This window comes from Typopeltis vanoorti, chromosome 7, assembly GCF_054136105.1.
Source record: "Typopeltis vanoorti isolate ZY-2024b chromosome 7, IOZ_Tvanoo_1.0, whole genome shotgun sequence".
Lineage (NCBI taxonomy): Eukaryota > Metazoa > Arthropoda > Arachnida > Uropygi > Thelyphonidae > Typopeltis > Typopeltis vanoorti.
In genome coordinates this window covers 119,968,070-119,980,098 of record NC_143555.1, presented here as the reverse complement: position 1 = coordinate 119,980,098, position 12,029 = coordinate 119,968,070, and the positions used below count along the sequence as shown (strand labels likewise).

The following is a 12,029-nucleotide window of genomic DNA, read 5'->3' as shown; positions in this document are numbered from 1 at the left end:
ATTTTTAACTATTAAGAAATGGACTGCCGAGTTTAAACGTGGGAGTACTAGCCTTGATGATGATCCATCTGAAAGACGTCCAAAAAGTGTAACAACACCAGAAATCATTGATCGAGTGCACATTATGGCATTGGATCACTGGCAAGTCAAAGTGCATGAAATAGCTGAGACTATAGGCATTTCAAAAGAATGTGTAGGATATATATTTTAAGAATTGCATATGAAAAAACTTTGTGCAAGATGGATGCCATACTTGCTCACAGCAAATCAAAAACACACTAGCATGAAAATCTCTAAACAGTGCTTGGAGCATTTTAACAAGAATAAAACTGATTTTGTTCATCGATTTATTACTTTGGATGGGACATAGATTCACCATTACACACCAGATCCATACAGTAGTCAAAACAGTGGACAAAAGAAGACAAAGTTGATTCCATCAGCAGGAATCATGGCATCGGTGTTTTGGGATGCTAAAGGCATTTTGTTTATTAATTATCTTGAAAAGGATAAAACAATAACCTGGGAATATTATTCCGATCTTTTAACCAGACTAGATGAAAAAATTCATGAGAAAATCCATGGTTTGCAGAAGAAAAAAATGCACCTGCCCACAAAAGTGTTTTGGCAATTGGAAAATTAAGGGATCTTAATTTGACCAACACTCTTGAGACATTTGCCACTTATTTTCCTCCACTATCTTGTATTTTATTCTTTTGAATCTCCTTCCATTTGTATTCTCTAAACATCTAATCTCATTTTGCGTATGTCTAATCATATCTCTTTTCTCTTCTTAATCATCTCATTCAAGTTTTGCATTCCAGTGAAGCTTGGAAAAATGAACGATTCTTGGCAGTCTTGTTTGATTTTGTTCTGTTATTCATGATCACTTTCATTCCCACAGTCATTATTAGTTTAGCTTCATCAATCATGCTCTCTCTCTCTCTCTCTCTTCCTCTTCCCATAGACACTTTTGCTCCATTAGTCTCTTCTGTATGCATAATCTTATTCTTTGCATTCATATTCTTTTGTTGACCATTCCAGCTATCAGTCTCATGTACCTCATTGTTGTGTTCCACCCTTCACCTAACATTCTTTCTGTGTTCTAAACTTTCATTTAACATCCCATATTCCACCAAACATCACAATTTCTGTGGATCCATACTATTTTATTCAGTTTCTCCACAGACACATTCCCCTCCCCATGCATACATACATACTACATGGAGCAGTACGTATTCAGAAAATCTGTACTGCTCATTGTGTTAATAGATAATGGAATAAATTAAGGTATAATAATAAATTGTGTCTTAGATGTGATTCAAAGCCAGATATTTCCAGCCAAAGAGTATAAATGCTACCTGACTACAATGCTTTGCTTTAGAAGACAAAAATTGATTGGAAACTTGAAAATAGGAAATTAGTCATGAAATATTAACTGTGTTTTACTAACATTCTGTATTTCTCCTTGAGGATGCACATTGCTTTTGTTGAGGGGTACTTACTGTCATTATTGTTTATTTTCATTTTGCTATTTTGTCTTTTTTAGCTGATTTTTTTTTGTCTTCACTTTTAAGGGTTCAGCCACATCTGAAGAAATGCTTTGAAGGAATTGCTAACCTTACATTTTTAGATAATTTGGATATCACACACATGAAAAGTAGTGAAGGTGAAGAAATTGAACTTACAGATATAATATCCACTGTGAAAACAAGAGGTCAGGTAGAAAAATGGCTCTTGGAACTTGAAGAATTCATGAGGAAAAGTATTCATAAAGTATGTGGTAAATTTTTGCATTTTTTTAACTAAGACTTTTATACATGTATAATAACATATTATTATTATTATTATTATTATTGTTATTATATAGGCATTTCTATGGAGTAGAAAGGCTCATTGTGAGGAGGTTATGAGTGTTTTGTCAGTGAATGACAAAACACTCATAACTGCTCATGACAACCTGTTCCATTTATTAACTACCCATTCAAAAAATTGTCTTGATTCTCTTCATAATCATAGTCGTACGCAATTTCCAGGGATGACCCTATGCTCCATCACCTTGTTACGTAATTGAAAAATCACTTCTGATATATTTCTGTCATATCTCCTGTTTTCTGCCTCTTTGTGCTTCTCCTCTTTTGTTTTCTCACTTAGTCATTTATAATTTTGTTCATTTTTGACCCTCATGACATTGAAGAACAAATAGCAGGACTAAATCCTATGTGCATGCTTGGTTATCACATTTCTTCAAGGTTATCACAGCTTTGTATGACTGCACAAGCAGTGTCAGGACGTTACACTTCCTTTACATAAGGATAGTACTAGTCACACATAGAAAACAGGAGATAAGTAAAAAATAAATCCCTTCCTTTCCATGTGATGATACCATGAGCTCCCTTTTACGGGAATGTATGCACCATCTGAGCCCCCCCCACCTAATTTTATCTGGGCTCTGGAATCAGCATAGGCTGATGAATCAGACCCATGGCTAGGTCAGTATTCCTGGCTGTAATCCGTCTGTGTTTACGGGACTGGTTTGCCTGCTTGCAGGATGAAAAAACCCTGCTGTCCACGCCCAAGACCAGCTAACTTGGCTATGGCTGAGGAAGATCCTTGAGCTCCTCACGTCATCAACGGGAATCAAACCTAGGACACGCCTTACCCAGGCATATGGTTGCGAAGCACATAGCCACTAGGCTAACCGTGCGGACAAAAAGAAATTAGAATATTTAAAATTATTATCATCGTTATTATTATTTTTTTTGTATTTAGGACCTATTTAAGAATTTAGCAAGGAATTTAAATAGTACCACATGTGGATTCTTACAATAGTTCACTCTCCTTTGAGAAGCATATTTAATTGTTTTAATTAATTAATTATTTTGTCATACTTATTATTCTTTTGTAGGAATTCATGCCAAGAAATTTATGAAAGAATCTCAGGCATAGATGCTTACACCTGTTATATTTTGTCACCAACTCACTTATGATTCTCTCCACTACATACTTAATCCCAGGAAATGCAGGCAACCAAATTTGTGTGCAGCAGTGTCCACATATGATGGTATCCATCTTGTAAGATGGAAATTTAATCTTATTTCTGCTTGTCAGTGGGTTCTTACCTATTAGCTATTCTGCTGATTTTCACAGTATGCCTTTTTGCAAACTTATTTCCTTCAGGCCATTCTGTTAGCATAGTACTGAGCTTTTTTAATCTCTTCATTTCATAATGCATAAATTTACACCTTTGCTGCTGCAAAATGGGAAGACTTATCTTGCACAAACACTGGAAGGATTGACAGATTAAGAGCTCTTTCTTGATCCAGTGAACATGAGGAGCAGAATCCAGGAGAATGCAGGTGACTAGTGGTCTGTGTGCCAGGACTCTTTGCTTGGACCACTGCTGTTTAATTTGTACATAAATGATATAGGAAATTATCTGAAGAGAAATAATCAGTTGCTTGTTGACAATGCAAAGTTGGGTAGGGTAATAATTAATCAAGGTAATGTAGAGAACTTGCTGGATGATTTAAATAGGCTGACAATATGGACAAAACATAATGGATGTTAATTTAATGTGGAAATGTGTCAAGTTATAAATTTTGGGATAGAAAGATTACAAGCTGTGTAAATTGCTGAACAAGCTGTGTCCAGGAAATTGATGAAGCCAAGAATTTGGGGGTAGTAGTAAATAGTTGAAGTTTAGAGGGAATATTGCTAAAGTAGCCAGAGTAGTGCACAGGATTATCTTAGTGTATTGAAGAATACACTAAGATGTGGAGATAAGGGAGTTATCATTCCTCATTATAAAGCCTTGGCACAACCACATCTGGATTATGGTGCTCAGGTCTGGTCACCTGGATTTCTTGGAGATCAAAGTGGTGGCGAGGATCTAGAGGTGAGTGACCAAGATGAAGTGATCTGTGGAATGCTCCCTATGATGATAGATTGAGTTGTGGATCGCAGAAATTTCAGCACTTGGCTAGAGGGGAAGAGGTCATTCTTGGAAGTTGGGTAAGAGTATGGTCAGCAAGGGTGTAATATTTTTCATTCAGCCTCTCTCTCCCTTTCACACACACACATGGAGTACTGTTTTTCTGTTCCATACATTCTTCCTAAATTTTACCTTTGACCAACTTCTCCAGTACTTTAATCACCACTTCTTATATATGGATTGCTTTATAATTTACTGCCTCTATCTTAGATCCTCTTGTATACAATATAGCTATTTTCTCCTATTTCTACTCTCTTGGGACCTTTTCACATCAGATTTTCAATCAGAGTTGAGACTTATTAAACTGACATATTGGTTAACCAAAAATAATCACCAAGCTCGTGATTATTATTATTTGGGACTTAATTTATGGAAACATAGATTGGAAGGAGGAAAACGCACAATGGAGAAAGGAAATAGACTTTATGCAGCTGCTGTGAAATAATTATCTAAAACTGGATGTGATGGTAGAGATTCAGGGTTTGAGATGTTGATGTGTTAATAGCATCAGAAACCATTTCACTTCAGGTTGAAGGGGTAAAATTTTAAGTAAAGAAGGGATATATGTGAAACCACAGAGCTGATAATTGTGACAATCTGAGAAGGCAGCATAGAGCAATAAATAAGAAAAGGATGGTACAAGGAAGGATGGTAGTGGTGCACAGTAAATGGCCAAGGAATGTTTGAGAAAAGCAGTATCGGATTACATACCCTTTGTCAAGAGGAAACATCTGGTGGGATTCAGTGGATGAATAGCATCATCAAACAGGAGTTCAGGAGTTGCAAAAAAAAATTAAAATAAAATAAAGGACCTATTGTGGAATATAAACTGAAATACACTGATTATGCTGATTTAACTAGCACGGCAAGTAACACAAAATTAGAAATTGAAGAGGAAATAAACTGAGTAAGCCAAAGGAAATCTCCAAAAGATCTTTTAATATGCAATGTGTAAAAGGATGAATGATTTTGGAGGGATAAATTTAATGAATATAGATAGTAGTTTGCTGACAGAGACAGAAGGAATAGCTGAATTACAGAGTGATCACTTTGTGAAGGTGTGTCACCCAGGTGAATATATTGTGCAGTGACTGATGTGGCAGAGTGAGATACGAGAATAGAGGTAGAAGAATTGAAAATGCTTCTCATATTAAAAAAATGCCATATGAAGACTGTCATGGGATTGGATGGGATATTGGTATTAGGCAAAACATATATATATATACATACCGGTGTCCAAAACCTAAGAACATATTTCTGAATATTACAACTGCAAATTCAGATGAATCAGCTTGTGGCAAATTGATTAATTTTCACAATCAAATTTTTGAATCGTGCTCAAAAGGGTTACATAATAGCACTCAACAAGACAAAAAAAAAGGGCAAAAGGCTGCACTAAGCAAATTGTGTTTAAAGGAAACTCTTTTCATGAAGGAATAAAGTTGCAAACTTGGATGTCTTGTAATGTCTCAAAGACATTACTAGATGATTTCATGCAGGGAAGAATTATTTGAAAGCTTGAAGAAGGCTGAAGAATTACTGATATTGCCAGAGAGTTTGGAATCTCGCATAGCATTGTATCCTGCCTCTGGGCAGTTTTTCAAACCATTGGAGTGGGTACCAGACATTTGCTAAGAGGTCATCCTTGCTCTACCACAGAGCATGAAGACAGATTTTTGACACAAAATGTAATTGATGCACCATAGCAGGTCAGCTTGTAAGTCAGCTCCACTCAAGCACTAATATGCAGATATCTTGACAAATTATGACAAGAAGTCTGCAACAAGTAGGCCTATATGCCTGGAGACCTGTAGTCTGCATGTTAGGTTAGCTCATGTCAGCTCATCGTAGAGCACATTTTCAGTGGTGTTGTATAAATAAAAATTGGACAAGATACCATTGGGCTATTGTACTCTACAGAGAGTCATTTTAGTCTTTCCTCCGATTCTAGATGACAGATCTGGCATGAAAGTGGTGCTGCTTGCCATCACAAGAACATTTTTGAAAGGGATAGATACAGCGGGTCATTGTGTGGAGAGGCATTATGCTTAATTGAAGCACTAAGCTACAAGTACTGTAAAGAGGGACTATGACTGGTGAACAATATTGCAACGAAATTCTCCAACATTATTTGACTGTTCTGTTGTACTGTAGGCAAAGAATTCAATTTTATGGATGACAGTGCCATGCTACATTGTGGAGATACTTATGGAAACTGAGGATATTAATCGAATCAAGTGGCCAGCATGCTCCCAAGATCACAATCCCATAGAACATGTTTGGGACACAATAGAGAGATGCATTGCTGCTCAAAATTTCTATCCAGAAAATAAACAAACAAAGTCGTATTCTTGCTGTGAAGGAGGAGTGGGCCAGTTTGCCTCAAGAACTCCTGAATCGCTTAGTGCTAAGAATGGTATGACATTGTACACAGCTGCATCGCAGTTTGGGGTGGACATATTCCATACTGAAATATCTCTCTGCATAGTTTTCTGTAATCACTGTACACTGAGTTAGCTCTGCATTAAGACTATCCTGCTAATAACACATTGGCCCATCTCTCTGTGCAGTCATGGTTCACATATGCCTAGGAACTGATTCCATAAGATGTCAAACATTCTCCATGCATAAAATTTGATCCATATCTGCTGAAGCAGCTCTTTCAGTTCATGCTCATTCTGTGGAGGAGGAGGATCAGAAGTTCTGATACCCTGTTCTAGCATTTCCCACACATGTCCAGTTGGATTACAGTCTGGGGGTGTGTGGAGACCAAGGTAATGTGCCAATTGGAGGAACACAACAAATTCATTGTTGTGTTCCTCCAACCACTCAGTAGTTTTACAAGCTCGATGGCAAGGTGCATTGTCTGTTGAAAAATGGCACTGTGGTTGAGGTAGACCTCCTGCAGATATAGATGGAGATGGTTGACTAACAGGTTCCTGTAGTGTTCACCATTCAGCATTTGTGAGATGATAACCAGTGGACCTAGGGTATTCTAGGAAAAACACCCAGACCATAATACCACCTCCACCATCCTGTTGAAGACCAACTGTTCAACCAGGGGATAGGACTTCATGCTGTTTACACCAATGTGAACCCAACTATGAGTATGATTCATTCAATTTATGATTTTTTTTTAGGTGGTACATGAATTTCATTTATTACACCCACTCATCTGCCCCACATTACTAATATACCATAGATTTACAACCTTTTGTGGGAGGGAGTCCAATAAAAAAAAAAAAAAGAGTAAATCGTTCCAGTCCAGGAAACTCAGCTGTGGCTTCACCCAGTGACTGGCAAAAACTAACCACCAAGCAGAACCTCTCTACTCCCCGGGAAGCAAACACTGTATACATAAAGTGTCTACTGCAAAAATTAGGTGATCCCCTAAACTGGATGAGTGACCCAAAGAATCATTTAACTCATTTCTAAGCAGTGATTCCACTCAGTGACAGGCCCACCCTACTATGTAGCATTGCTCATATCCCATGGAAAAGCATCACCTGTAAAGTCCCGATAAAGGCCACATTAGTAGAAGCTATACCATAGGCAAGTATTCACTGGAATACAGTGATTGGAACAGTTAAATACCTACAGTTAAATAGCTACAGATCCGTAGAAGCCCCAAGAACAAAGGCTCTCCTCTTCTACTCCCCAAGAAGTGAGCTACTATCAGGAGGAGCTAGAGCCAGATGTGAAACCAAGGTTGAAACAATGCATAAATCATATATTTCACATATATGAGTGGTGGAAATATAATATAACCAAGTGAAAGCATTTTCACTTGGTTATATTATAAATTAAAGATGCCAGAAAATTATACTCTTGGTTTAATCCTTTATCCGAGTATAAGCAATCAAAGTTTGCTTGTGAAGCATCTTCATGACTCACTACTTGTATATGGAAAATATATGACTTCTGCATTACTTCAACCTTAGTGTCACTTCTGGATCTGGTTCCCACCAATGAGACCTCAATAAAGGTTGAAACCGTTCTGGGTAGTGGCCCTTCCAAAAAGCATACCGTGCTTCCCATAAGGCATTTGATGTGAAGTCATTAGTCTTTATATATAAGTAGCCCAGTCATAAAGATATTTCATGCACATACTTTGTTTGCTTACACTCGGATCAAACCAAGAATATAATTTCTTGGCATTTATAATTTATAAACAAGTACTATTGTTAGCACCTTGAATTGATAGGAACAAAGTTATTTCTAAATATTCTTGTTGTTGTTGTTGTTGAATGAAGAAGCATAGAACTAAGGAAGGCACTTATCATCCTGATGATATACCTAGATGAATACTTGGAAATTTTATTTGGAATTCTTATTGTGTTGGCTGTAGTTTTATAATTTATAGACTAGTTTTGGAATATGTTAAATAATGACAGACTAAATTGTCGAGATCTTGAGGTCATCATTCTTAAATAGGTTTAGATAACTGATCATAGTCTTATATGCTTTCTTAAACTTTCTGTTATACCACAATTGTATTGGAAAAGTTGGGTTCAGCTAATCAATCCTGCAACTTGCACATTTGTACCAGGTGCCGAACAAATTGCATCATGTCATACGTTCTTCTGAAACAGGATGTGACAAATCATTGCATTCTTCTGAATTGTTCGTTGGCTGGGTGTGATTTGTAAAGAAAGAAACCAAAATGATATATTTAAATTAATTAACATGTTATGAATGTATTTACCAAATGTGTTTTAGCCAACATTAATAAGATATGAATCATTTAAAGACCATACTAACATATCTCCAACCCACCCACAGCAAACATACTGCACAGCAAAACAAAACTAGAAGTTTTATTATTATTATTATTATTAACATCTGACCTCCATGAAGTCAGAGACTCATCATGTTACACATTATTGCACATAATGCTCATTCAACCATGCCTTAAACTATTTAATGTGTCTACATTCACAACATGCTCAGGCAATTGCATTCCACTTGCCAACCACTCTCCATGCAAAGCACCTACTCTTCTACTCTTCGTGCCTCTGCTCACACCCTTCTCATCCAGTTTACAGTGATGGCCTCTTGTTCTACCCCCCCCCCCTTTCATTCTATGAAAAGTCTCTTCCATATCAACCTGATAATAAACTCTACCTATTTTATATGTTCATCATATACCCTCTCCCCTCCTATTCAAGAAGCTTTGCAATTTACATTCTCTCAATCTGTCCTTGTACTTCACATGCCAAAGACCAGTAACCACCTTTGTGAATTTTCTTTGGACACTTTCTAACATATTTTTATCACCATGAAAACCCCACAACCAAATCTCTGCACAGTAATCCATGTGAAGCCTGATCAAGGCCTTATACAATGGCATCATAACCTCTTTATCTCTGCATATCAGGGTCCTCTGCATTATTGCTGTTACCATATGGCTATATGGCAATACCATTGCCATATCCATATATATTTAAAATTTGGAAAACAAAGATGGGATGTAGAATTTACTCTTGGTGGGGATATATTGTTGGAGGTGGAGGAAATAAGAGATCTTGGGGTTATATTGGATATCATCATCATCATCATCATCAAATTCTTGCCATGTACCCTCAAGGGGTACATGGCAAGAATATGATGATGATACAGGATATGACAGTACTACATGAAAAAATTACATCATTACTAACCAATATAATTAAAAGTTATATTGGATAAGGATCTGAAATTTAGATGACATATTGCCAAAATTATGAGGTGAATTCTGGGAATGATGCAGAGGACACTGACTTTCAGAAGTAAGGAGATTCTGACTACACTATATAAGGCTCTGATTAGGTCACATGGACTACTGTGAACAGATTTGGTCACCTGTTTTCAAAAGGATGAAGAGATGTTGCTGAGAGTCCAGAGGTGATTGACTAATATAGTTTCTGATCTCTGGAATGTTGAATATGAAGAGAGGTTGAGATGATGCAATTTGCAGAGTCTAGTGGATTGACAGAAGAGGGGTGATATGATAAAGACATACAAGTTAGTAAGGGATTGTTATAGGATTAACGTTGAAGAGGGTTTTCATAAAATGGTGGGAGACTGAGGGAGAACAAGAGGTCATCCCTGGAAGCCATATATGAAGGGTGTGAGCAGCGGAGTGAGCAGGGTTTTTTCATGAATAGTTGTGAATGATTGGAATGCATTACCTGAGAGGATGGTGCCTGCAGAGAAGTTGGATGTGGTTAAGGTGCTCATTGATGAGCTGTGTGTATGACAAAAGGGACCTCCTAGATGAATCTCTGTTTCTATGTGGGCTTGGGATGACAATAATAATAATAATGTATGTATGTATGTATTATTATTATTATTATGCATTACACACACACACACACACACACACACACACACACACACACACACACACACACACACACACACACACACACACACACACATATTGGCCAAACTGGGAGATGAATTTCATCTCCCAGTTTGACCAATGGAAGATGAATTCAAAGAGCATTTTGCTATATCTCTTTATTCTTTTGAAAACTAGGTGACCAAATCTTTACATAGCAGTCCATATGTGGCCTAATTTACTCACACTGTATGCTCAATGTGAGTAAATTGTTAATCACTTTAACTATCTATCTAGTTTTTCATTATCAGCAAACAAGTGAATGTTTGCTTTGGATCATTTCCTGTATCATTAATGCAAAAATTAAATAGCAGCAGTTCAAATTCAGAACTCTGTGGCTCATCAGATGTAACCCTTACCCACTTTCTCCTGATTCTATTCCTCTACATACTATTGTTTGGTACCTTTCCATTTGCAACCCATATCATTGTCTTCACATCCATCTGCATTTGTTTTACCCAATGTAACAAACTTTCATGTAGTATCCTGTTGAATGTATTTGCAAAGTACAGCAGTATTACTCTGTAGCCATTCCCTCCACTATTTTTTTTTTCTGCTTCTGCTTAATGATGTTATTCATCCATTTGACTTTTATGTGATTTATCCTCCTGACCTTTGACATACAGTCTGATCTTTCAGCCATCCCTTCTATTACCCTTCCTGTACCTTCACATTTTTAATGCTCCATTCATGAGCAGTTACTATAACAATACCTATAACACAATAGTCCATAGTCCCTTGTAGGCAGGTGATTGGAGAGAAAAAATTAATCTGTTAATGTGTTTCTTGAGGAGTTGGAGATGGGGGGGGGTTGTTAGGAAAAATAGTATGAGGGAAATTAAATGTTAAAATAAAAAACTAGCCCTAAGATGGGATGATGGAATAAAAAGATATGATTGACATTTATGGTGGAAAGATGCATAAGATTGGCCAAAATGGAAAACAGTATCTCGCTGTTTTTTCATCGCACCTTCCTCATTATGTTTTCCTAAATCACTAACTTAGGTATACATGGTGTCCATACTATCATTAATAGTACTTCTCCACCCCTTTCTTGTCTTTTCTATCCTCACTAAAAACACCATACTCGCTCTAAACACCATTTCTTTCCACCTTTATTTTCAAATTTCACACCACCCACAACACACCAGTGGTTTGCACGAATATCTGTGCTTTGTTTTCAAATAAATGCTGATATCTTAGAAAGAGTTAGGAGAAGATTCACTGTAGGTGTCCAGTCTCTGGAATGTGGGATTAGAACACGGATTGAGAAAATGTAGTTTTCTGAGCCTTGTGAATAGAATACAAAGGATATGAATCAGATATATAAGCTGGCACGATATTGTTATCAGATTAATGTGGATGCCATCCCTGAAAGCTATATAACAAGGGTGTAAACAAGGTAGTGAGGAGTGGGTTCTTTGCATTGCTTGAGAGTGGAGTGAGTGTAGAAACTATGAGAGATTAAAGGATTGGTTTGATGATCTTTTGGCATTGAGTGTATGTGGATTCACTGTGATGAGTCTTTACGTTCATAGTAGGCTGATGTTAATTAATAATAATAATATACATTTACTTGTCATCATCACCCTTTACATTTCAAGTGAAGATTGGTAACTGCTGCAGATGGCATAGTTGAGATATTCAATTAAT

The 12,029-nt window shown here is 36.9% G+C and overlaps 1 protein-coding gene across 1 annotated transcript in view; it reads left to right on the top strand.

Annotated features, from left to right (window-relative positions):
* Dhc36C (Dynein heavy chain at 36C) overlaps positions 1 to 12,029 on the top strand; it is a 1,350,914-nt gene that overhangs the window by 139,757 nt on the left and 1,199,128 nt on the right. The window contains 1 exon segment of the mRNA XM_090395101.1: positions 1,578 to 1,776. Within this exon segment, the coding sequence (XP_090251227.1) occupies positions 1,578 to 1,776 (199 nt within the window).